Source organism: Panthera onca, chromosome A1, assembly GCF_046562875.1.
Source record: "Panthera onca isolate mPanOnc1 chromosome A1, mPanOnc1 haplotype 2, whole genome shotgun sequence".
Classification (NCBI taxonomy): domain Eukaryota; kingdom Metazoa; phylum Chordata; class Mammalia; order Carnivora; family Felidae; genus Panthera; species Panthera onca.
The window spans coordinates 141,489,555-141,516,903 of NC_138339.1; the positions used below are offsets into that span (position 1 = coordinate 141,489,555).

The 27,349-nt window shown below is 46.5% G+C and overlaps 1 protein-coding gene across 2 annotated transcripts in view; it reads right to left on the reverse strand.

Annotated features, from left to right (window-relative positions):
* TNFAIP8 (TNF alpha induced protein 8) overlaps window positions 1-27,349 on the reverse strand; it is a 131,834-nt gene that overhangs the window by 52,533 nt on the left and 51,952 nt on the right. The window contains exon 1 of one of the 2 annotated variants that reach the window (XM_060636310.3): window positions 10,402-11,667. The exons of the other annotated variant lie outside the window; for it this stretch is intronic. Within the exon in view, the coding sequence (XP_060492293.1) occupies window positions 10,402-10,414 (13 nt within the window). The 5' untranslated portion in view covers window positions 10,415-11,667. Of the gene's footprint in view, window positions 1-10,401; window positions 11,668-27,349 lie in introns of those variants that run through there. 2 annotated transcript variants of the gene reach the window in all.

Sequence of the window (27,349 nt, forward strand, 5' to 3'; positions counted from 1 at the left end):
TGGGTGTCCCGAATATCCTGTTATCTGGACCAGAGGAAGGAAACAATATTCCACTTGGCCATCGCCCCAATTCTGAACAAAGCAGCCCAGTTTAGAACCAAATGATATACATGTTTAAATTCTGCTGTCTTAATATTATCGAGTTTGGGGGCACCTGGGTGGCACAGTTGGTTATGCATCGGACTCTTGACCTTGGCTCAGGTCATGATCTCACAGTTCGTGAGTTGGAACCCTGCATCAGGCTCTGTGCTGATGGCTTTGAACCTGCTCAGGATTCTGTCTCTCCATTTCTCTCCCCTCCCCTGCTTGTGCTCTCTTTCTCTCTCTCTCAATAAATATATAAACTGAAAAAAAATTTGTTTCTCAGTTACCAAGTATAATTTGTCAGGCACCTGCTACAGGCTAAGTATTATGTACTTAGGCACATTGCAGAACATATCTCAGTCTTACCACACCTCAGCAACATGGTGTTTTCTAGTTCTTGAAATGTTTTTGCCTACATGGCCGCTGACCCTCAGAACAATCCTATAAGGAAGGAATCTTGGGTATTACTGGTTCCATCTGCTTCTGACAAGGATACAGATGCTCAGAGAAATGAAGTGGCTGGACCAAGGTCGCTTAGCTAGGACTGAGCATGAACTGAGACTAGAATGTGAGTCCTCTGCCCTCATTCCATGCTACTTTTTTCTATGCTATAGTGTCTCTGACTGAGCAGAGCACCCACAATTTTATCTTAACACAAGCATACCATATGCTGCAACAGAAGAGGGGGCCAGAGCAGAAAGAGAGGACAGACGGCAAAGCTGACTGGGAGGCTCTGAGCCTGGCTCACTTGGCGGAAGAGGGAGCCGGACAATAGAAGAGGGGGAGTCCAGAGAGGAAGAGGCGTGGCAAGGGGGAAGGGGAGGAGTTCCATTTCACAACTCTGAACCTGAGGTCTGAGCAGGGCAACCAATGTGGGGATATGCTTGTGTGTTTTCTGTCAAGTCAGTTTCCCACGTGACCAGGGCTCTTCCGGGAAGTGCTTCTGCTTCGAAAAAGCCAGAGATTTTGATGAAGATATTTCTAAAACCGACTGCATAGAATATCTCCTCTGCACTAAAAGGCTATAGAACAGTACTATTATATTATTATTGTGGGTTTTTTTTTTTTTACAAAGCAGACTGATCACACAATTCTGTAATAGAGATATGAACCTACTTTTTTGCTCACTAAATCCTGCCTAATAAAGTTGTCCTTTTTCATCCTCCTTCCACCCACAGCAACGGTTCCCATCCAGTTTCAAGGCACACAAGAAGATGCATGTGATCAAGATTTCACATCGTTCCTAAAGGCTCTAGAAAGCCCTTCGCAACATAGACATCTACAGAGCAGACGTAATGCTGTCAACATAGCAGAGTCATGTTTTCAGAGGTAAGAGGAGGGAAGTTGGGTCCTAAAATCAGTAAGGCACAATTGCATAGAGTTAAAATTATCTGGAAAATTCCTTAAATGGTCCTGAAAGTACAGTACTGCCTACTTATCAGTAGTATCATACTTATCAGCTCCCCGAACCATTAGTTTATGTTTCTCTCCGAACAGATATTCAAGATTCCCCCCGCCACCCCGCCCCATGGTCATGATAAAATCATTACCGCCCATTTGCCTAGATCCCTAAGCAATGTGTCCTCTTCTGTTAGGGGTCAGAACCCTCAAAACTCATCTGCTCCCTTGGTGTCATCAACAGGTAACCATCATGTGTTCAATATGAGCAATACAGAGTTACTGCCTGGTCATGAAGCAGCTGCATATAAATGGTCAGGATTTCCTGACACCTGTCTTCTTCCTCAGAGTCAGATGTCACTTTTATGGACAGCCTCTAACAATCCCTCTGCATCTACTACGTGGAGGTCCAAGGGACCAGGAGAGAACCAAAGGTTGATGGAGGAAACCGGGGTTCACTGCCTGCTTTGGAGGAAGCCACAGATGGCAGTGTTCAGACGCTGTCTTCATTTATACAGTTCCTCCATCTGCAAACATTCATGGAACATTTACAAGGCAAATGGTGTAAATAAAACAACCATGGTGCCTATCCTCACAGAGCCTACAATAAGGGGAGGGGGAAGGCACTAATTAAAATATAGTATAAATGCAAAAGCAGGAAAGTATGGGGTGCTACGAAAAGCTCGTAGGACAAGTACATAAATCAGTCCTGGAGGAGGAAGTCAATCAAGGAAGGCTTCCTGAAAGAAGTGATGCCTGAGGTAAAACTTGGGGGTCAAGGAATCAGTCAAGGACTGGGAAGTGAGCAAGAAAAGAAGAAAGAATGGTTCCTGGTAATGTAACGTGAGTAGAGACAGAAGCCAAATTGTAAGGGGTTCAGGAATAAATTGCTGTTAAAAAGTAGAGGAAGAATTGGGGACTATTCCTCTCTGAAGTCTCACTCAAAGGAATAAGTTAAGACAGTACTCTGGGGAGAAAGCACTATCAAAAGAGCAGTTAAAGAAAATTTTTTTAACGTTTATTCATTTTTGAGAGACAGAAAGACAGTGCGAGCCGGGCAAGGGGCAGAGAGAGAGGGAGACACAGAATCCGAAGCAGGCTCCAGGCGCTGAGCTGGAACTCATGAACCGCGAGATCATGACCTGAGCTAAAGTCAGAAGCTTAACTGACTGGGCCACCCAGGCGCCCCAAAAGGGCACAATTTTAGCACAGTGTTCACTGAGTGGCTTTGCTGAAGGAATATTTAAGTCCCTATATCTCTCCCACTGGCCAGACACAGGGAAGCTGGGTACCAGCCATCCCTTACAAAAACACATTTGCAGGAATTTTCACGGGCACTGACAGGAGTTTGAATGATGTAAATAAAGAAGGATAAAGTCGAACACCCACCTCCATGCTCAGTGGCCGGTGCTGGTCCAGCAGATCTTAGCCGAAGCGGGGCTGCAGGAGGTGTTATCTCTGGGGTGCCTGGGAGGCTCCCCAGCCCCAAATTATCCAGTTAACAACAAACGCTCTCATTAGAGAGAAGCAGACGTTTGGCTAAAATTTGTCCTATTTGCTGTTGTACTGTCAGGTTCTTTGAAAAACACAAGTGTCTCTTAAGGCCGGTGGATGACTCACAACTAAGCCTAAATGAATTCACTGGTTTCTTTGTTCCTTCACGGTGGGGATGGGGAAGCAGTGGGGGGAAGCAGGGAGACGGAAATGAAGAGTGTGGGGAGGCCTGAAAGGGGAGGGAAAGAGTGAACACGAGCTTGTTCCATTCCAGAAACCACTCTGGTCCCTAAACCCAAGCCAGCTTAACTCAGAGAAAAGGCAAAGAGGAATGAATATATGGAGCAGACATCTTGCAACGCAAGAGTGTGAGTTTCAAATGCTTGGGGGGCCCTTATTTTTAGTGACGCAAAGCGTTCTAATGATGTAAAATACTCAGAGCTGTTTTGAACGAGTTGTTTCTCTAAGTTGATTCAGCCTCCAAAGGCCCTGCATCAAAGGACTGATATTCATGAGGACGTGATTTCTTTTGAAGTATTTCCAATTTGTGAGTAAATGTTAGGGTGGCCCACTTATCCCAGTGATAGTCTCATAACTAAGGGAAAGAGCTAAAATCTACTTAACAACCAAATTACAAAGGGCTGATATCCAGAAAATGTGACCTCTCTGAAGCTGAGCAAACACATCAATGACAGCTGAAGTTAGTGGATTCATAGTCTAAGAATCACAAACTGGTAGCCTTAGGATTAGATCCAGCCCCACAGGGTTTTCTTGGACCAGATAAGGTTCATTTTGCACCTGAACTTCAAGGCCTTGAGACAGGACCTGTTCTCTCCAAGATGGCCCCAGTCCTCATGACTTCCAATTGTTCACAGAAAGCTGTATTTCCACGTTCATATTTCTTACCTGGTTCTTGTAGACATTTGAGTTTGGGACCACTGGTTCACACAGACTGATATCAAAACTAACCAAACAGCCTCTGTCAAGGCAGAGCTCCAGACTTCACCATTTCAGGGTAATTGAGCAAAAAGATAAAAACCGATAAACCACAACAGTGTGCAATACCACTTGTAATCAGACTCTTAACAGAACAGGAGACCAAAAACGCCGTGGGGCTCATCAGTCCCAAGATAAGCCATGTGACCACGGATCTGAAACCACTTTTTAACAGAAGTATCTGTCAGCAGTAACCGTCTGATATTGCCCCGTCTGATCTGCTCCTACAAAACCCCTGACGTCTAGATGTGACACAACACGAGCCTGGCAGCCAGTATCCAAGGCTGGCTTGGCAAAGGAAACAAGCCATCTATTCAGTGAGCTGTGGCCATGCTATAGTATCTGTGGTATCCAACTACCAACACCAAGTTTGGCTCCAACTACCAACACCCTGTGAATTCATTTAGGCTTAGTTGTGAGTCATCCACCGGCCGTAAGAGACACTTGTGTTTTTCAAAGAACCTGACAGTACAACAGGTTTGCACCCAGCCCTCAGTCAGTCGAGCTTCTTGGTAGCTATTTAAGACATCTGTCGCACTTGGGGTGCCTGGGTGGCTCAGTTGGTTAAACATCCAACTCTTAATTTTGGCTCAGGTCATGATCTCATGGTCGTGGGATTGAGCCCCACATCGGGCTCTGTGCTGAACATGGAACCTGCTTAAGATTCTTGTTCTCCCTCTGCCCCTGACCTGACCTGCTTGTACCACGCTCTCTAATTCTCTCTCTCTCTCAAAAATAAAATAGATAAAATAACCAAATATGGCAATTAAGCTCCTATCTTTAAAATGTAAAGGTATTCTTTACAGGAAAATATGGCCTTATTGCAGTGTTTTAAAAGAAAAATTATACTGGACTTCAATTATTACAGGGACACATAATTACCATAGATTGAAGGCCTGCCTGTAATTAATTTTCTCTAGTTCTTACTCTCAGTGTTCAAGGCTTACCAGACCAGGTCTATGATACCTTATCGACCTCTGAGAATTTATCGACCTCTGAGAATTTCCCTGTCTGATCTGCAGGGCTGTTGTGCTTCATAGAGAGTATGTCCCAGGTCTCCCTGATAGCACCTATGTCATTGTCATGGGCTCAGGGGGTGCTGATAATCCAATATGCCGGGCTCCATTCACTGTATTATACCATAGCCAGTCACCAAGTAAGAAACAACAGGGAGGAAATAAAACCACACTGAAAGGAAGTCTGTTTAGTAGACACTGTGGCCCACTTGACATCACTTCTATCACCACAGGCTGCTGTCTGAAGGAGAAAATGACCCCAGCCTCACCTCTCATGTTCAGCCCTGACCATTTTAACTCCGCCCCGGTAACCCTATCCCCCTTGCCATAGAGTGACTGGTTTAGGCAACACAAACCTAAGCCACTCAACACCACATTCTACAGCCAATAAACTGGCTTACGATTAGACAAGGACACATGAGAAATTTGCTGGGGGCTTCTGGAAAAGGCCACTTGTTCCTCTGTTAGAGCTGCCAGAGCCAATTCTGTCTCTCCTCCTGGATGGTGTGCTGTATGCACAAAGTTAGAATTGCTACAGACATTTAACCATCATGAGAGGAGCTGGCTGAGGATGAAACTCACCACAGAAGGCAAATTGGAAAGAAAATGAGTTCTTGACATCACTGAGCGGCTAAACCAAATCTCATTCCAGTTATGTAAGCTAATAAAAAATTCTGTTCTGTCTGAGACAATCTAAACTGGGGTTTCTCTCTCTTGTACAATAAGAGCCATCACTGATAGAATATTCTGGAAGGCAAATGAGGAGCATGCTTGAGGACTTCTAATCTTGCCTCTGGCTTTAACACATGTCCAGCCCCTAAAGGACAGTGGGTAAAGCAGCCCAGAATACAGAGGTAACCATCACTTCCTCCCCCATTTCCTCAAGTTGGCTGCCTAACAAAGGCCAGGGGACAGCCTGGAACTCTCTCTCTCTGGCAGAGCCAAGTCTCGCCTGTCTGATGGCAGTGGTGGCCAAGCGCAGAGGCCCAAGGTGGGGGATGCTGAGAAACCTCAGTGACATACACAGGGAAGAGGGTCAGAGAGGCAGGACCTGGGTCCTTGAGGTTCCCACCTCCACTCCCAGTATGGCGCTGCCCCACCATCCCTGATGGGGCCTCCTGATGAACCCGATATGGGAACATCCTTGCCACAAGGGATGGCTGCCTTTCTGAAGGGCAAAAAGAGAAAGACTTGCAAGGTAGGAAAAGGTAAAAGCACCCCCAGGAGTACCCACTCTCCTAAAGATCCCAAACCAAAAGACCCCAGGGAACCGTGCTCTCAGGCTCCAGGGAGAAACAAAGAACTTAACTACTGATCCTGATAGTTGGAGGTGGTGGGATTTCAGAGCTCATTTGAAAATAACATAGGCTGGGGTGGGTAGGTGGCTCATTTGGTTGAGCACCCAACTTTGGCTCAGGTCATGATCTCATGGTTCATGAGTCTGAGCCCCCTGTGGGGGCTCTGTGCTGAGAGCCTGGAGCTGGCTTCGGACCTTCTGTCTCCCTCTCTCTTTGCCCCTCCCCCAGAGCTTGTGCGCGCTCTCTCTCTCTCTGTCTCTCTCTCTCTCTCAAAAATAAACATTAAAAAAGAAAAGAAAAAGAAAAAGAACATAGGCAAATGAACATATGAAAGTACCTCTGTTGGCAGAAAGAAACTAAGGAAGGAAGGGAGGAGAGGGAAGGAAGAAATGAGAGGAAGTATTATTCAAAGGGGTGACTGGATGGCTCAGTGGGTTAAGCTTCAGACTCCTGGTTTCAGCTCAGGAATCTTGCAATTGGTGAGTTCAAGCCCCTCACTGGGCTCTGTGCCGACAGCATGGAGCCTGCCTGGGATTCTCTCTCTCTCTCTCTCTCTCTCTCTCTCTCTGCCCTTCCTCCCTCTCAAAATAAATGAATAAACTTAAAAAAAATAAATGAAAGTATTATACAAATAAATGTACATGCCAAATAAGATGATGTAAACCCCACATCACTTATGCTGAGAGCTTTGTTTTGGAAGAAAGGAAGGAGCAAGCGAGTCGTGGGTGAGTTTTTTTCACACGCTGGGATCAACCTTGTGCCTGTACCTCCTCTTACTCTGTCCAGAGGACCCAGGCTGTGGGAGACGAGGGAGAGGAGACGCTGTGGGGGACAACACGGTCGTTCTCTATACTTAGCACTAGTCTGATGTTCGCCAGAAAGTGAGATTAGAGGATTTGGCCCACATCCAGAGGACAAGGGTCATAAGATCTAAAGGAGCAGGAAGAAGGGATGGGTGGGGAAGGCTTGACCAGGCTCCCAGCAAAGCCAGAGGGCAAAGAATATTGGGCCAAACTGTCCAGGTCCAGCTGCATTTGATGACAACCAGTGGTTACCTCTCCTACCGGCAGATCCTATTTTCAAATTCATTTAAAATAACTTTTACTATTCAATCTTACTAACTCTCATGGCGAGAACTGTGATCCAACACCGTAAGACTATAGACGTCTTACATTAGCTTATATCCAGATAACTGCATAACAAACAAAGGGAGCCTTCCTGAGATTGTAGGTTTCGGGGTTGAACTGCTAGGAAGACCCCAAGGATTTCTCTCCATTATGAAACTGAGGAAGGCATATTTGGTGGAAGGGTCCTCTGAGATAAGAGGTCTGCTCCTTTCTGTGTTTGCTGTGGACACGCTGAGGGAGGGACCAGGAGGCGCTAACAGAGCTGCTCGGGAAAGCCCATAGCACCTGGCTTCTTCAGGACCACTACACTCGGAAGCCTCAGCCTGCGTGTGGTCGCACGTCCCCACAGGGGCAGGCAGGGTGGCAGGAAGAAGGCTGGGTTAAGAGGCACATTCTCATCCCAGCCCTGTCTGGCTCCATGAGGCTGGATAGCCACGGAACCTGACCTAACTTCTGTGTCCTAAGTTTCATTTGTCAAATGAGAAGATTAGGCTAGATGGAATGGCTTCTCACCTCACGTCTGGGAAAAGTCCAGTGCGCTATAACTGCCCCCACGGCCCGACTTTATCTGCCCCTCCCCACGTCTCTGGCACATCCGATCAATCCCCTTGCTGTGTTTCAGGAGCACACCAGGACCATTCCCACCTCAGGGCCTTTGTATCTGCTTGCCCCCTGCTTGGAATGCTCTTCCCAGGATAGCCACAGGTCTAGCTTCCTGATACCTTCAGCAGAGACTAATACCACATTCTCGGCGAGGACACACATTTGCAAATCCTCCCTCTACCCCTGCCACCCCACAAAAATGCACAACCATCCTTACCCCCTATTGTAGATTTTAAAAAATGCTTCCCATCTTAGCACTTAACAGTATCCCACCTACTATACATTTTACTCATTTATTTGTCATCTGTCTTTCCCACCAGAGTGTCAGCATTCCAAGGGAAGGGATTTCTTTATTTCCTTATTTTCTTTCTTTCTTTCTTTCTTTCTTTCTTTCTTTCTTTCTTTCTTCCTTTCTTTTTTTAAGAGCAGGGGTTTCTATCTGCACCCTTCACTGGGGTATTCCCAGTACCTGGAAGAGAGCCTGATACATTACAGAGATTCAGGAAGTTTTGCTGAATGGATGCAGGCACACATGCGTGGAAGGGAGGAGGGGGGTATATGGCCCTCTACAGTGTCCTCCAGTCCCAAGGTCTGTGGTGCCTCTGGTGAGGGAGCTCTCCTCTGCCACCACTGTACTGGGATGGACTCTATGACCACATGAAATAAGCCAACACAGGGCCAGATGTGGTATGCTTTCATTGTGCTGTACAACTTCTCACATGCTGCTTCCTGCCAGGTACCCCCTGCACCCTCAGTGACACCAGGACCTCCAGATAGTCTGTGAGAAATTCTTTATATTGGAATTCAGCTCCGTTTTCTAGAGTCAAAACTAATATCATGGGGGGGGGGGGTGCCCATGGTTACACCCATCTCCTTTCTCTAATTCTTTATGTAAAATTCCTTAGCTTCCCTATTGCTAAGATACCGCAGGATGAATTCAACCTGAAGGTCCAAGAGGTGGTGGTGCCTTTTCACCGGCTCCACTAGATGGCGACATGGCCAGCCTTGTGCGGGCATCCAAGTGTGAAAACCAGCAACACACACAACTCCAGCTCCCCACAAGCCTCTCCAGTCCTCCTCCACAAGTACGCCTTGCCTTTTCTTCCCTACTAGTCTGGTTATTTTCAACCCGCTCGCATATGGTTCACGCTCACTCAAGGAATACATCTGGCTTAATCACTCCAGCGCTAGAAGCTTCACGTACGCTTCTTCCTTCTGCCAAAAATGCGTTCCTTACCTTCCTTTGGAACTCCCCGCAAAACTCACTTCGTCCGGGAAACCTTCCTGGCCGAACCTGGCGCTGATCTCAACTGCATCTACGCCATGAGATACTGTCACAGGCACGTAAACCATTTTTATATATTTGATAGAATGCGCCCGTGCCCATGTGCATATATAGAGAAGGGAGACAGTGAATCACACGCACAGCTCTGGGCATCTGGTAGGCAAATGCACATTTAACATAAATGACGTGCAGGTGACCACTTCCGTACAAAAGAAGTCCTGTCTCTGAGAAATTGCACCGGCTGCCAAGGTTCCATTAATGGGCCAAGAATCTAGATATACTAATGCCCGCCTACGTCTTCCAATTTCTGATTCCTTCTCTGTATTCGGTGTAAGCTCCAGAAAGCCTTTTGAGCAGAAAAATTTTAGAGAGACTTCACCAAATATCATGCACAGACTTGAACAAATGTGTAAATCTGTATGTAACTTTAAAGGCTATTTAAAATGCTCTATTTCAATGCTCAAAAACTCTTGCAATTTATCTCAAAAATCAATCTCAAAAATCAAATTAAGGCTACGTGTAGCAGCTTTAAATATGGCTGAAAATGAGCCTAAGACATGTTTTAAAAGGCCACGAGCCTATATGTATGCTGGGTAAAATTGTCGATTGGCCGTTAGGGAGAATGGTGACTGCAGAAACAGTCTGACAAACATGTACACAACAGGAGAATAGAAATAAACACCCATGTGTTTGCAGATCACTGGCCAATGCACTGGGAACTAGAGACGTCCTGCAGTTAAGCAGATGGATAAGGCGCAAGGAGAAACTTGAACTGAAAAAGCTAAGCCACCTTCTCAGAGTCCCATTTCTGAAGCATTTCCATCCTTCATTTGTTTACAGACGAAACCATCTACATGCAAACTTCAGATGCCATTTTTTCCACCTACACTATTTCATACCTCCGTCAGCTCAACACCAGGGCCCCACACCCAGTTACAGAAAAAAGAAAAGCAGTGATTTGTTCGACACAACCACTTTACAAAGCCGCGACCAAATGTTATTCCCTTGCAGACAGCAACACCACATTACTTAGTCATCTGAACATTCTGCCAAATTCCAACATATTACACCAAGTTAGTCTGAGGGCACTTTTAACTCACCTAGTTTCAGCATTTCCCGCCCCCGTCCTCGGTCAGAAGGACGGCTTCACGGCGTCTTGGTAGTCACAAAGACCAGAGGAACATACACGGCCACTCTGTTGATAGGGATTCTATGGTAACTGTATTGCCTTCAGGAAGAGTCAGCCTTCCCCCGAGAATAATTCCAAAGAATTTATACCATTCTTTAAAAAAAAAAAAAAAAATCCACCATACGTTTACCAAACAAACGCACAGAAGACACTGGTCAACAGCAGTCACTTTAAAAGCTGTCTTGCTTGTTATTCTGGGAGCTGGGTTTCGTCACCTGTAGTGGAATGCATTATGGAGCCTTTAATTGTGAATCCGGAGAGGTCCCCACATCCACAATGGGAAGGGACTGGTTGCTGCCTGCACTGGCTGCCCATAAACTGTGTCTACACAGAAACCCAGGGATTACCTGTGATAGGCAAACAGGAGATAATTTCAAAATCAAGCAGAAACAGGAAGTCTAACGTTTCAACATGCTAGAAAAGAAGAGCCAATACTTAGAAAGAAAAAAAAAAGGCAGCAGTTAGATGCCTGGGGGGAAAAGAAAAATGACACAAAAGAAAAAAACCAGTTCATTCCTACCTGGCCGGTATAAACATGAATGTCTATTAATAGTAACTGCTGCTTAGACATATTCTTGTTCTAGGTAGAAGTGGAGAACAGAGTTTAGACAATGTTGTGACTTAAAACCATTAGTCTTCTGCTTTTGAAAAAATAGAAGGTCTTTATTTTTGTTTAAGATTTTTTTTTAGTTTATTTATTCATTTTGAGGCAGGGAAGAGGCAGAGACAGAGGGGGGGAATCTCAATCAGGCTCTGCTTTGTCTGTGTGGGCTGGATGCAGGGCTCAAGCTCATGGAACCATGAGATCATGACCTGAGCCAAAATCAAGAGTCAGATGCTTAACCGACTGAGCCACCCAGGTGCCCCCAAAAGAATATAAGGTCATTATAAAGAATGTGTGGGTGACTGTATCCAGGCACACACAAGACACACGTGGACATATATAAAGATACATGCATCTATATTATCTAATAGTCTCTTTAGAAGCTTATTGATTTCCCTGTACATTTCATAATCGCTACTACCCACAAATTGTTCCCTTATCTATCCCCACTGAGCAAGATTCTACCAGTCCTGCAAGGCCCAATTCCAAGTGGACTGCCTCAATGAAGACTTTGAGCATCCCAACCAACATGCGTGATCTCATCCTCTTCCCCCTTTTTTTAATGCTTATTTATTTTTGAGAGAAAAAGAGAGAGAGAGAGAGAGACAGAGTGCGGCAGGGAAGGGGCAGAGAGAGAGGGAGACACAGAATCCGAAGCGGGATCCAGGCTCTGAGCTGTCAGCACAGAGCCAGAAGTAGGGCTCAAACTCACAAACCGTGAGATCATGACCTGAGCCGAAATCGGAGGCTTAACTGACTGAGCCACCCAGGAGCCCCTCAGCCTCTCCCTTTAACCCCCATGGCACCTCAGTTCAACTTCCTTGGTAACACATTCCGGGTACCTATCACAGGTTGTCTGTGAATTACCTTTAGGGGCATACCTGTCTTATTCCCAACTACACGGTAGGTTTCTCTTTCTTTCTTTCTTTCTTTCTTTCTTTCTCTTGCTTTCTAAGTTAATTTATTTGGAGAGAGAGAGAGGAAAGAGAGAGAGAGAGAGGGTGCACACAAGCACATGCATGATTGTGGGAGGGGCAGAGAGACAGAGAGAATCCCAAGCAGGCTCCACACGGTCAGCGTAGACCCCAATGCGGGGCTCCATCTCACAAACCTGTGAGATCGTGACCTGAGCTAAGATCAAGAGTCAGTCACTTAACTAACTGAGTCACCCAGGTGCCCCATACACGGTAGGTTTCTTGATTTTATTTTTATCCTCCATAGCAATAACACTGTCTTGAGCCTACCAGAAACTCGGCAAAAAGGAAGCCAAGTGGAATGCAATGGACAAATATACTGGAGTCTGCTAGGCCTGGTTCACAGTCCAGCTATGCCACTTCCTGGGTGTTTCTTGTTTTGTTTTGTTTAATGTTTATTTTTGAGAGAGAGAGACAGAGTGAGAATGAGAGAGGGGCAGAGAGAGAGGGAGACAGAGAATCCGAAGCAGGCTCCAGGCTCTGAGCTGTCTGCACAGAGCCCAATGAGGGGCTCGAACCCATGAACTGCGAGATCATGACCTGCGCCAAAGTCAGAAATTTAACTGACTGAGCCACCCAGATGCCCTGCCACTTTATAGTGGTTTTATAGTATTGCAAGTTACTTCACCTCTCTGAGTGATTTTATTCTCATTCAAATAAGAATAACATCATCTACCTCACAGAATCCCTATCAGGACGTAAAGAGAACCACAGGATGTACAGTGAGGGATTAAATAGCAACGAGCATTATTGTTGACCTGAATTATAAACCAAATGCCTACTACTAATTTGGAGAGGAGCCTGAAAGAGATACCAAATCAATGCCAATTTACAAACACATTATCCATTACTTATTTTCTTTATAGCCTACATTATCATGTGACTACCTCATGATGGTTCGAACTTTACACCTTAGAAACCATCCTTCTTCATTCCTTGTGTTATGTCCCCAAATTCTCACTGGCCCATTAATGCCATGACAACTTCATCAGAGACTAAAGGTCAGAGAAGATACCAAGATACTATTCCTCTCGGAAGCCCAAGATTCTAATCACTAGGGGGGCACCCGGTGGCTCAGATGGTTAGGCATCCGACTCTTGGTTTCAGCTCAAGTCATGATCTCATGGTTTAGGAGTTTGAGACCCACGTGAGGCTCTGCGCTGACAGTGCGGAGCCTGCTTGGGACTCTCTGTCTTCCTCCCTCTCTGCCCCTCCCCTGCTCCCACACTCTCTCTCAAAATAAATAAATAAACATTTTTTAAAAAGATTCTAATCCCTACGACCTTGCAGACACTAACACATTGGCAATTCCAAGCTACACAGTTTTTGTAAAGAGCAGAAATACCACGTCTAAACAGAGGAACTGTTATCTCATGTTTCCTTAAAATACTACCTTGGTGATAGCTGCATGGCTACGTGGCTGCCAAGAACCACTCTGTCCACCACTGCTGGAGAGGAGAAGCAGCACCATGAAGGGGAGAGAAGACTGGAGGAAGAGGTGTACAGAATCACAGCGGCCAACATGGTGGCAGGGCCCTGTCGCACATGCTCCAGGCATAGTCAGGGAGGGCCAATTTCTGCTTTTGGAGAAAGCTCTCCAGCAATGGAGAATAAAATCAACACATCGGGATGGGTAACAAACTAGATGTGGGGGGGGGGGGGGGCATATCCTTAAGACATCCCTCCCTCTTCTCTCCCTTGAGACCAGAATGCCTCGATCTTACAGGCTCGGATCCATTCAAAGTTTGCTGCTTCAAGAAGTCCCAGCATCTGTAGTTAAAATATTCAGCTCAGTTCCTTCATTTGAGAAGAAAGAGCCACAGAACTAAAGATCAGGAAGATTCATGGAACAAAACAGCTTTATGTAAAACAATATCAAACCTGCTTGGGATTCTCGGTCTCCCTCTCAGTCTCTGCCCCTCCCCGACTTGCGCTCTCTCCTCTCTCTCAAAATAAATAAACAAACTTACAGAAAAAAAAAAAAAAAAAGCTTTAAGGGACGCCTGTGTGCCTTCGTTGGTTGAGTATACGACTGTGGGTTTCAGCTCAGGTCGTGATCTCACAGTTCATGGGATCGAGCCCCACATGAACTCTGTGCTGACAGGTGTGGAGACTGGGATTCTCTCTCCCTCTCTCTCTCCACCCTCCCCCACTTACACTATCTCTCTCTCTCTCTCTCTCTCAAAATAAATAAATAAACTTAAAAAAAAAAAAAAAAGCTGTAAGGGGCGCCTGTGTGGCTTAGTTGGTTATGCATCCGGCTCTTGGTTTCAGCTCAAGTCATGATCTCGGGGTTTTAGGAGTTTGAGCCCCATGTCAAGCTCTGTGCTGACAGTGCAGAACCTACTTGGGATTCTTTCCTTCTCTCTCTCTCTCTGTCTTCTCCCACTGGTTCTCTCTCTCTAAATAAATAAATAAATAAATAAATAAATAAATAAATAAACTTAAAAAACCAATATCTAACTCTTTTCAGTTGCCTTTGTAGCTATGAATACAGCTCTTGTATGCTTTCTTAGGACTTGCAAATTAAGCCACTCAAGGTCGATTCAAGGACCAACAACTGTGGTGGTGTCCCAAAGCCGGAGCATCACTAATTCAGAGAGGAATCTGAAAGACATACCAAAAGAGATACCTGCTCTGAGGCAGGGAAGGGAGAGCACACAGCCCTGGAAACCCTGCCTGGGGGCCCAGGGACTGAGGAATCTGTCCAGATCCAGCTTTGCTAGGGAATGCACATGGACATCTTTTCTGGTGAGCACAGCTCTGCAGCTGAAGCAAGCTTCTCAGCACCCCAATGCCTGCAGTCACCCGCTCCTGGCACCGCTGATGACAGAAGCGCTCTGGAGTTTCACCGTGATCCTAAATAAGTCGTCGTTAGGCAAGTCTGGGTCCATCTATGAGATCTGCAGCCACATGACAGTGGCAGGTAGAAAACCAGATTCTCTTCTTGGGTATGCATGTGCTCTGTGCTATCTAGGCATCTCAGAGCAAGGCACTATCACTGAAATCATTTCACTGTCCCCACACCCAGGGAAAGTGGGTGGCAATCCCAATTTCCAAAGAGACTGGCAGAGCTTAAGAGGTTAAGCAGCACAGTCAACAGGACGTCGCAAGCCCTGCCCTCCCAGAACAATCTCCGGAGCACACACCGTCTCTGGCCCAGTTTCATCGACTGCTCATGACATACCCCCGCGAACAAGATTGCCTGACAGTCACCCACATCCTTATCAGCAGCACATTCATCACCAGAGCATTCGTGAAATTGGTGCCTGCATGAAAAAGATACCTGCATTTGTTTCCTTCATCCGATTTTACAGCCTGAGAGACAGAACTGGAAATGTCTACAAAACACCTTGACCTTCATGCTCTGGCCTTTCCAAGACGCTCCCTAGTTCCTGGGATATGCTACCATGGCTGCCACAAAGAATGATGACCCTGTCCCCGCCTTAGGTCCTCTCCAGACCTCCTCTCCTCTGCCTCCTCCAGCCACCTCAACTCTTTCAGCAGCCTCCCTAAAGCCACGGCCCCAAATAATTTGACTTGCTTCTCTTTGACCCTCCTCTCCTCTTCAAGGAGGAAGCAGTCATGGGCAAAGCAGGGCTGAGAGGGAGTTATTCTAGAAGAGTGAGTGCCCGAGCTTGGGAAGGTACTCCAGAAGCATTGCACAGACACTGTCGCAGAGACGGCAGGCGGTCGGACTCACCCTCTCTCACCAAGGGAGGTTTGCACCGGCAGAGAAGCCCGTGGTTTGTGCCTAGACAAGGCTGCGAAAATCTCGCCGGTGTCTGGCACCCTCTCGATGCCAGCGAGTGTGTGTGATGTCTTCCCTATGTTCACCCGGTCCTCACCAAAACCTCAGGAGGTGGGCACCCTGCTGTCCAGGTCACAGGTGAGGACAGGGAGTTCCCTAAATGTAACATGCCTGCTCAGGGCAGTGCCAGCCTGTGAACCCAGGGATGTCCTGAGCCAAATCTGTTGGCTTTTTTCTCCTAATATCGTACCACGGAAAGCATAAATAGGTCAGTGTCTAGAAAATAAAAAGAACACCTGCTAACCCACCTTTCAAAGCCAGGAAAGTGGTAAGTGAAACAGGGTGAGTTGGAGCTGTGGTGGGGGAAGGGGCAGCGCTGGCATCAGAACAGGACTGGGAAGGAGATTTCTCAGATCTGTTATGAGGTCTGCTGCCGTTCACAGCCTTCCCCAGAAAAGAGCTGCACAAAAAATAAGTTGCGGGGGGGGGGGGGGGGGGGTGTCTGGGTGGCTCAGTGGGTCAAGCATCCGACTTCAACTCAGGTCCTGATCTCATGGTTCATGAGTTCAAGCCCTGCATCGGTCTCTGTGCTGATGGCTCAGAGCTTGGAGCCTGCTTCGGATTCTGTGTCGCCCTCTCTCTCCGCCCATTCCCCACTTGCACTCTGTCTCTCTCTCTGTCTCAAAAATAAACAAACATTTTTAAAACAATTTTTTAAAAAAGTGTGGGAAGGCAGACCTTTCTATCAGATCGTACGTAGTTTCTATGGTTTAAGTATAAATTTTATAAAATGCTACTCAGAGCCCCCACCCCTGCCAAAAAAAACAAAAAGAAAAAAACCACCACTTTTATTTCTTAAAATTCACACAACTTCAGGGATGGCAAGACCTCTGATATCATCTAACCTTTCTTCACAAGCAAAGAAAATGAAGCAGCCTGGTGTACCTGGGTGGCTCAGTCGGTTAAGCATCCAACTTCAGCTCAGGTCATGATCTCAATGTTCGTGAGTTCTAGTCCCATGTCGGGCTCTGTGTTGACAGCTCAGAGCCCGGAGCCTGCTTCAGATTGTGTCTCCCTCTCTCTCTGCCCCTCCCCCACTCATGCTCTGTCTCTCTGTCTCTCCGTCTCTCTCTCTCAAAAATAAGTAAACATAAAAAAAAATGAAGCAGACTGAGGAAGCTGAAAGCCGTGCCCCAAATCACACCGCTAGGCTGGTTAGCTGTGCAGCTGTGGTGAGAACGGGATCCTAGGACTTCAGAATGAGCATTTATGTCTGTCTTCCTCAGACACAAAGCCCTATTCGCACCGGCACCACCCATGAAAACACTAAGATCAGCATTTACAAGGCAAAAAACACTGAGCGTCTGCTGCAGTAAATATGCTGGCACTTGAATGCAGCTTCCTTTCTGTTGAAATGCATATAAACGGAGTCCTGACACTTTATAGCATTCTTCCACTGCAAATCCGCATGTAAAACTGAGCAGGATCCCTAGTGATAAAATACTAAACTAATGAAACTTTCCATTTGCCAAGGAAAAACCCTCCAATTGCCGAGTCAATTTCTCTATAAATTTCTAGTATTTCTAGTTAATAGGCAACATCTGATATTTCCCGAGCTGAATTCCTCAACATTCCTCCACTGCCAAACCCAATTATTTTCCTCTCGGTTTTAACCTCTCTGGGTTCCAACACTACCATGTTTGTGGTCACTGCTGATTCCGCTCTCAGCTTGATGGTCACTCATTCACCAAGTCCTGCTGCCTTCCCACCATGCTTTGGCTGTTTTCATCTCATTTTCATTGGGATGCTGTTAAACCCCTGCGTTAAAGGGGGCACAAGGCGGTTCCTTCCTTCCTTCCTTCCTTCCTTCCTTCCTTCCTTCCTTCCTTCCTTCTAATGTTAATGTATTTATTTTGAGAGAGAGTGAGTAGAAGAGGGGCAGGGAGAGGGAGACAGAGAATCCCAAGCAGGCTCCATGCTGTCAGCACAGAGCCCCATGCGGGACTTGAACTCATGAACCATGAGATCATGATCTGAGCCAAAATCAAGAGTCAGATGCTTAACCGACTGAGCCACCCAGGCGCCCCAAGGTGGTTTCTTGAAAAGACAACTTTCCAGGGGATGCCAGCACGCAGTTCCACTCGCCCTTCTTCCTTCAGAGAGAGAGCTTGGTCATTATGTAGTTTTTATCCCTGTGGCTATTTTCAAACCTAAAAGACTGACATTCAAAAACTTTTCAATTTAGAGAATAATCCAAAACTACAGCCACATATTGAGTAAAATTTCCCAGATATTCCCCTTCAGGAGAAACACACATGGGGTTTGCCTGTTTGCAGGGAAAGGGTGCCGTGTCACCCACTTCAGGGTGACACATGTCCCCAGAGTGCCTGTGCACATGCAGCCAACACACAGCCACCTGTCGTCCATACCATCTTCCTCAGCCTCACAACTGAACACGTTTACCCAATGGCAAGCTGACACCACTCCTTCCACATGTGACTGGGAGTGGACACAGTCAGCAAACCACCTCTAATCCCCTGGGGAGAGGCTGGAGCCCCATTTCCCCTTCCCATTGGGCTGTCAGATGAGAAGGGGGCCATGGGAGCCCAAGACCCCTATCCTGTGATATATTTCTGGCCCCCCTGCTCTATGTTCTCATCACCCGAGGTTCTTCAGGGCAAAGGAGGGCACATGAGCGGGTTCAATCTACACAGTGCTCACTGGTCCAGCAGAGGGGTGGACCCAAACTAGATTCGTATGCTTCCTCGCTCCATAACAGCTTTCTCTTGTGGGGCTCTGTATTTCACCTACCCACTGGTCATGCAGACTCAGCGTCACTGCGGACCCCTCGCTCTCCTTACCCTCCCCCAAATCCTCCTGTCCGCCCTCCCCAACTGCCCCTCTGGCCTTCCCTGTCCCCCAGGTGTCATCCTCTGGCCTGAACTTCCTTCTCCTTCCACTTAGTCATCCTCCCAGGATATCTTCCCCAAGTGTGGCTCTGTCACCTTAACACCACCACCTGTGCCAAGAAGTGCATTTAAAAGGTGCTTCCACATCGTCACTTACCATGTCGCCCTCTGGGGGGCCACGTGCAGTGCTTCCCTGCTGCTCATGGGTCAGAGTCCACACTGGCATGTCAAGGTTTCAGGTGGCCCCGAATCCTGGCCGCAGAGTACTTCCCATGGTCCTCCCACTGGGCCTCCGCTCACCCCCATGCCCCGGCCCCTTGGGTCCTTTCCACCATCATCAATTACAGAGCCCAAGGCTCAGCTCACGTGGGGCCTGGGTGATGCTCGGAGCCAGTGGTCAGCTCTCACTTCTGTCTCCCTATGCCACTTGGAAGTTTCGTACAGCATTCAGCACATTTTGCTCCAAGGAATAGCCCCTGCTCTGCACATTTCCTTATGCACACTACACTGCACATTCTTGGACGTCAGGGAGACTTCTCCATTCATTCAACAGAATCAACCCGCATTTATCCAGTACCTACTGCATGCGAGGTACAGACTTAGATGCTGGGAACACGGTGGGGAGGAGAATACATGAGGAAGCCTGGGCTACAGAACTGACTTTCAATGGTGGGGGGAAGAGATGGCAGCCAACAAAACACACAAATAATTAAAGGACAAGATGGTGGGGCGTCTGGTGGCTCAGTTGGTTCAGCATACGACTCTAGATTTCTGCTCAGGTCATGATCTCGGACTTGGTGAACTCTAGCTCCGCATCAGGCTCTGTGCTGATAGCATGGAGCCTCTTTGGGATTCTCTCTATCCCCTCTCTCTCTCTCTGCCACTACCTTGCTCATGCTTGTTCTCTGTCTCTCAAAATAAATAAGTAAATAAATAAATCTTAAAAAAATAACCATAGTCCATGCCTGGATGGCTGGACAACGGAATGAAAAAAAGAAAAAAGAAGCGGCGGCGGGTGGGGGGGGGGGTTGCATCTGGGTGACTCAGTTGGTTAAGCATCTAACTTCGGCTCAGGTCATGATCTCACAGTTCGTGGATTCGAGCCCCACATTGGGCTTTGTGCTGACAGCTGGGAGTCTGCAACCTGCTTCAGATTCTGTGTCTCCTTCTCCCTCTGCCCTTCCCCCACTCACGCTCTGTCTCTGTCTCAAAAATAAAAACCAAAAAAAAAAAAGGACAGATGGTGAGCAGTGGCAGACTGGAAACAAACGGGGTGTGATGGAGACCACCCTGGCAGAGGTGGCCTCAGAGGACAATGCCAAGAGCCAGAGGAAAAGCAGGCTAGGCAGTGGGAAGAGCAGGTACTCCAGCCAAAACAGGACAATGTCAGCATGCTTCGGGGGGAAAGGAGCAGAAAGGGGGCCAGTGTGGCCACATGGGGGAAGCATGGGGGAGATGGGTGTGGGGAACAGATGGGAGTCAAGCATGGGCCAGCACAGACAGTGCCATACAGGACATGGTGAGAAGTTTATATTATACGGTGGGAATATAAAGCAGGTCAAATTGTCTGGAAGGCAAAGTGGCAATAAAGATCAAAACCTGAAAACTCCACACGCCCTTTGAGCCACTTCCAAGAATACCTCCAATGAAACAGGGACAAGTGTGGGCAGCTGTAGTACGAGGGAGTTGTGTGGGGTTCTAATAATGCCAGAGCCTGGAAACAGCCCCGCTGTCCAAACGGAGGATCGGCTGAAGTGAATTACGGCACGTCCGTACAATGGCATGTAATACAGTCTTTCAAAAGGATCGTGTCAAGTAATTAATAAGATGGGAACTCTTCACAAAGGCTACAAAGCAATATATAAAAGAAATTTTATTAAGTACCATATAATTTTTGTAGAGAAAAACTAGAGGCATACAGGAAAAGCCTGGAGTGATATTCACCAACTTTTTTTCTGGGTGGTGAAATTAAGGAGTATCTTTTTTTTCTCCCTTCCCCCTCGCTCCCATTTTTCATTTTTTGAGTCAAATTGTAGTTGATAGATATATGACACAAGCATGTGAAACTTTTGCAATAAAGATTTTAAAAAGTTTTTTGTAGGGGTGCCAGGTGGACCAGTTAGTGGCTGACTTCGGCTCAGGTCATGATCTCGTGGTTTGTGAGTTCGAGCCCCACGTCAGGCTCTGTGCTGATGGCTCAGAGCCTGGAGCCTTTTTCAGATTCTGTGTCTTCCTCTCTCTCTGCCCCTCCCCTGCTTGCACTCTGTCTGTCTGTCTGTCTCTCTCCTCTCAAAAATAGATAAACATTAAAAAAATTTAAAAAAAAAAAAGCTTTTTGTTTTTAAAACCTGTGAGTGATAAGAAGGTAGAGCAGGGTGGATATCCTAGGAGATCACAAAAATAAACAGAGGTTGCTGATCCAAAGACGGGTCAGGGCAATCTTCTGTCTTAGGGAATCTTCAAAGCAAAACAGAAAACAAACCAGAAAAACTCCCTAGAACTTAGGGCAGGAAGTGTGTCATTCTCTTCTGGCTTACCCTCTGACTCAGCACTGACGGTTGATCCCTCCAATCCTCATCCTGAAGAGGTTACAGATAAGAGTTGTTGGTTTTTTTTTTTTTTTTTAAGTGTATTTGTTTTGAGAGAGAGAGAGAGAAAAACATGTGAGTGGGGGAGGGGCAAAGAGATGGGGAGGAAGAGAGAGAATCCCAATCAGGCTCATACCGTCGGCACAGAGCCCAAAGCCAAGCTCGAACCCACGAACCATGAGATCAAGACCTTAGCCAAAATTGGATGCTTAACCACCTGAGCCATCCAGGTGCCCCCAGGTAGGAGTTTGAAGAGGACGGAGGGGGTTAACCTCATCCGGTAAGTAGCTCCCAGCCCTGCAGGGGAAGTCTGAAATACAGACCAGGGTCTTCTAAGGAAAAAACCCTTCCTCGTTCTCCTTTAGATTCTTGACAACGGAGACCGAAAGTCCTATGTATATCACTACAAGTTAAACATGATTAAGTTCTTGTCAATTCCTTTTAAATAAGATCAACTTAAGATAAGACCAAGGCACACTGTGTTCTAGCCTCCTTCCCAGACAGATTTAAAAAATTCAATAAACAGTTCAGACAAGTCACAGCAAGTCGAAGGTATTTGGAGACTGGCTTACGCACGCTCACGTTGAAAAAGTTCACCACAGAGGCGCATGCCGTGGCCAGTCTGCCTCCCTGCTTGCCACTGGGTCATGAGGGTGGTTTGCTTTCTCTGCCCTGTTTGGCAGCCTCCTAAGCACAGCACTCAATGGCCATTCAAAGAGCACAGATGATTTGCTAGAAGATGCCCACAAACTTCTCCTAGTTCCGTGTTTTGTTTTTTTTTTTAAATAACCCCCTGGAAACTACAGAGCTGAGGGGAAACACATACCCAGGACTACTGAACAAAATAGAAAAAATTTGTTTATGTTTATTTTGAGAGACAGGGCGAGAGAGTGAGCAGGGGAGGGGCAGAGTGAGAGAGAGAGAGAGAGAGAGAGAGAGAGAGAACCCCAAGCAGGCTCTGTACTGTCAGCACAGGGTCTGATGCAGGGCTTGAACACCCATGAACCATGAGATCATGACCTGAGTTGAAGTTGGATGCTTAACCGATTGAGCCACCCAGGTGCCTCAAAACAGAAATTTTTGACTCTGGAAACCTTTCAGTTTTTAAGGCAAGGCAAATCAGAACTGGGGGACAAGGACAATTACAATCCAGGGCTATCACCTTCCCACATTTACTCAACAAATATCTATTGAGGTCTTACTGTGCCCCATGGTGGCCCTGAGGATTCATGATACACAAGGGGCCAGAGGAGGTTCTGTATGTGTGCCGGGGTGATGGGATGGGGGTGTGGAAGGAGGGAAGCAGATACTTCCAAGAAATTCCAACAGGTATAGCACCATTGAGAACAGGTTATTAAGGATCCTTCCTATGAGCACTGTTTAAAAGTTTAGACTCTGTCAAAATTCCAATAAGGCATCTTAGTCAGGAGATGACACAATCAGATGGATATTTTATAAAGACCAATGTCAGCTCAGGAGGCCAGACTGCCCTAGGGGTAGGAGTGGGGGTGGGGCACACCGTCTGTCCTTGAAGTCATCTAGGTAAGAGGTGATGGTGGTAGCCTAGTCGTGGTTGGTGGCAGGAAACAGTGAGAAGCAGTATACAGATTCTATGGCTATGTGTATGTATATATATATATTTTAAGTTAATGAGACAGAGAGTACCGGAGGGACAGAGAGAGAAGAAGAAAGAATCCCTAGCAGGCTCTGCACCATCATCACAGAGCCCAACATGGGGCTCGAACTCACAATCCATGAGATGATGAGCTGAAATCAAGAATCGGATGCTCAACCAACTGAGCCACCCAGGCATTCCTACAGCTACTTAACATTGGCAATATTGATCATATTGGCAATGGATGGGACATAGTGGGGAGATAGGGGAAGATTCCTTGCAGGTTTCGGGATAGTCAGCTGGATAATCTACTGGAGGAAACTGGGAGAGAAGGTCAGTTCACCTCATTTCACACTGAAATTGAGTTGTCTGTGAGACAGTTGTGCTGTGGAGCATTCTACAGCTGCACATACAGGTCTAGAACCTAGACAAGAGATTGGGCTTGAAATATAAATTTGGAAGTCACTGCCATTTAGGGGATCTGAAGGCCCAGGAATGGGTAGGATGGCCGAGGAAGAGAATAGAGTCAGAATAGGAGAACAGCCAGACCAAGCCCTAACATATCAATATTTAAGGGACAAAGAAGAGGCAGGGGACTTCAAAGGAGATGAAAGGGAACAGAGAGAAGCTAGAAGATAATCAGGAGAGTAGATCATCAAAGAAAAGTCTGTATGTAGAAAACAGGAGCAGTAGGGACTTGACTGAACAGACGAGAAGAGACAGAAGGGTGTCCATCCACCTATCACTAAAATGCTCTATTTCTTCCCATCCTTCTCTATTTTTGGAGTTCTCTGTGAGCAGACAGGGACCCACACAAGAGGGAGCAGAAGAGAGTACATTCTGAGATAAACTTAGCAGTGGATTCTGGCTACAGCCAGCATGGTCCTGCTCACAGGTGAGAAAAGGCGTCAGGAGCCACAGGAGTGACAAGACACAAGGTTCCAAGACCAGGCCTCAAGGAGTGGCGCTCTGTTTTTCAGAGTATGTTGGCCATCTATTAGGTACGGGCATGGTTTACGGTGCTGGGATAGAGCAGTGCAAAAAGTTCCACTGAAACAGCTAGAAACACAGCATGTCAAACAGAGATAAATGAGAAGAAAGGACAGAGGGAGGCGAAAGGGGAGCATTCTGGATGGGCCTTATCCCGGGCAACATCTGAGCAGAAGCCTGAGAGGAGAGTGGGAGACAGCCAAGGAACAAGTGCAGGGGGTAGGGAGCAAGGACCCCCCAGGCAGAGGGAGGGGGGGTGCAAAGGCTCTGAGGTAGACACAACCTTGGAAAGTGTGAGGAACAGCAAGGAGGCAGTGTGGCCTGACAGGACTGAGGGAGGCGGAAGTGTTGAGAGATGAGGTTGGGGAGTTGGGTGGGGCCATGTCAAGGGAGCCTTGTGGCTCATGGTGAGGAGTGCAGACTTTTTGACTGTGATGGGAACACATAGGAGGGTGGGGAGCAAGGAAATCACACAGGCTGCTGGGTTTGTTTTTTTTTTTTTTAATGTTTATTTAGAGGCAGAGAATCTTATTGATTGATTGATTGATTGGCAGAGAATCCTAGGCAGGCTCTGTACTGTCAGCACAGAGCCCCACTCAGGGCTCAAAACCATGACCTGTGAGAGCCTGACCTGAGCCGAAATCCAGAGTCAGACGCTTAACCAACCGGGCCACCCAGGCACCCCAACAGTCTGCTGGGTTTTATAAGGTCTTTCTGACTACATGGGGCGAAGTGGCCGAGGCAGGCAGGCAAAAGCACAAGGGGAGTGATGGTAGCAGAAGAAGTAGGTAGAGGTGGGAGATACATATGTGGAAGGAAAATGGACAGGACTTGCTATTGGATTAGCTGGGTAGCCCCGAGGGAAGGAAGGAACTCAAGAGGTCACCTGGGCTTTTAGCCTGAGCACTGTGTACCCAATGTGTTGACTGAGAAGGGCAATCAAAGGGGACGAGAAGGTTGGGATGCAAAAGGGGGCAGGTGAAATCAAGGTGCCCATCCCTAGAGGAAGGGCAAAGCAGACAACAGAATAATCGAATAACCTGGCACTTGGGAGAGATGTATTACACATATTAATTTGGGAGTCATTACCTGGATTTGGTATCGATTCCATGGGACCTGATAACATCACCTGGATTCTTAATGCTGGCCACACATTAGTGCAGTCAGGTCACAAAGCATAGAAACAAAACATTTTATCAACTGACGTTCATGGCCCTCCCTGGGGATTCTGAATTAATTTGAATTCTCAGGGCCCACCCACTCGCACATTTTCAGCAGCCCAAGCCAGGTTAAGAAACACTGCCCAGAGAGTGTGGAGAAGAGTCAAGGATGGAGCTGGCCCACCACAGAATGTAGAGAACTTCCAAAGACAGGTTACTGAGGTAGGTGGAAAAGTGGAAGTCGAGAAGGCATTTTAAGAAGAGGGAGGGGTGGATGATGCAGAATAGTGCGGAGGTTCAGGAAGTTGAGGATGGAGATGCGGCCACGGGATTGGTTTACAGAGGAAGTCTCTGGTGACCTTAACAGAAATGATTTTGGAGAGCGAAGGGCTGAGGAGGGGCACCAAGAAGGGTAGACCGTAGGCAGAGACAACTCTTTTGGGAGTTCCACCAGAGCGGAGAGCAGAGAAGCTGGGCTGGAGCTGGCAGGCTACTTTGGCTTGAGGAATTTTGTTTCTCATTCGCACCTTATGGCAGTTGATAAAAAATGAAGATGCTCCCACATGGAGAAAGAAGCTGATGCTGTAGAAGAGGGGGTATAATTGCAAAAGGATTTCCAGAAGATGGGAGAGAAAAAAACCACTGGGCACCCTGAACTCTTGAATCTGAAATTTCCCTTCAGAGGCTGGTGTCTTCACTGTTTACTTTTCAGGGGATATAATATGTCCTAAAAAATCACAGAGTGGCTGGACTGGAAAGGAACCTAAAGATCATCTGGTCCAATCCTCATTCCCAGGTCCACTGCTCAAATTCCTATGTTCTGTCCCATTCATGGTCTTTCTGACATCCTCCTTTGGAAGGGAATTCGTATACCTGACCCACTTCATTGTTCCATCCACCCCTAGCATCCACTAAGCCATAGTTCATGAACTCTTTGCACATTCCCTGAAATGAGCCAGAATCTGTTTTCCCATATTCCAATCTATTGGCTCTAGTCATGTGCCTTCTAGTTATGGTTATGTGTCTTTCAAACATTCTGAACTATGAACTCTTGCCCCACCCTGTGAATCCCATATTCCCAAACCAGTTATTTTTTGCATGTATGGACAAACAGCTTCCCATTCTAAAAAATATGTAGACAGGGTTTACCAATCCACTTAGTTGGTCTCCATTACGATAAAGGTATAGACAAACATATTGCAATAAAAGTTATACCAATATATATACGAATAATCCGCAACAGCCATGACTGTCCAAGAAACCAAAATTTGTACTTCAAGATTTGGGCTACATCTGCTCAGTCCTTAAGCACTAATTTGATTCTCATCTTAACCACCTGACCCCAATTCCAGAGAACAATACCCCCCCCCAACACAGACAAACACACACACACCCCACATATACACACTCACTCAGACCCTGAGGTAGGAAAATATTTGACCAATTATTATTAAGCACACCTGTTATGAAGCAAAAACTTCGTATTGGTTCTCATGACAGTTAATTGAATGTTAGGAAAAAAATCTCTACACTGTAAACATGGATTAATTTCCTGAATACTTCATACAACAAAAACTTCAAAGGCAGAGGAAAAACTTGAATGTTTACACATGCAAAGAGAACTTTTTAAAATGCAATTATAGGGCGCCTGGGTGGCGCAGTCGGTTAAGCGTCCGACTTCAGCCAGGTCACGATCTCGCGGTCCGTGAGTTCGAGCCCCACGTCAGGCTCTGGGCTGATGGCTCGGAGCCTGGAGCCTGTTTCCGATTCTGTGTCTCCCTCTCTCTCTGCCCCTCCCCCGTTCATGCTCTGTCTCTCTCTGTCCCAAAAATAAATAAAAAACGTTGAAAAAAAAATTAAAAAAAATAAATAAATAAAATGCAATTATAAATTAAGTCAAAAGCACAGCTATAAAAGCCAGGCCTGGCTTAGGGAATCATCGCTAAAACTCAGTGAAGAAACAGGATACATTATTCCAACACTGACATTTCGAATATTCACGCCAAATATCACATGAACTGTTACTCTTCTAGTCTTAATTTAAAACATTCCAACCAATAGGTGTAAGGGACACAGCACACCAGAGTATTGGCTTAGTGCCCCAAGTTACACTAAACTAGGCTAAACAATTTTTATAGTTGTTATAGTAATTAATGCAAAATGCACACAATAGGGCTTGAAATGTTTATTGAATGAATGAATGGATTATATTGAAGTCACAGTTAATGCAATAGGAAAAGAAAAAAAAACAGGAGAACACTGAAAAAC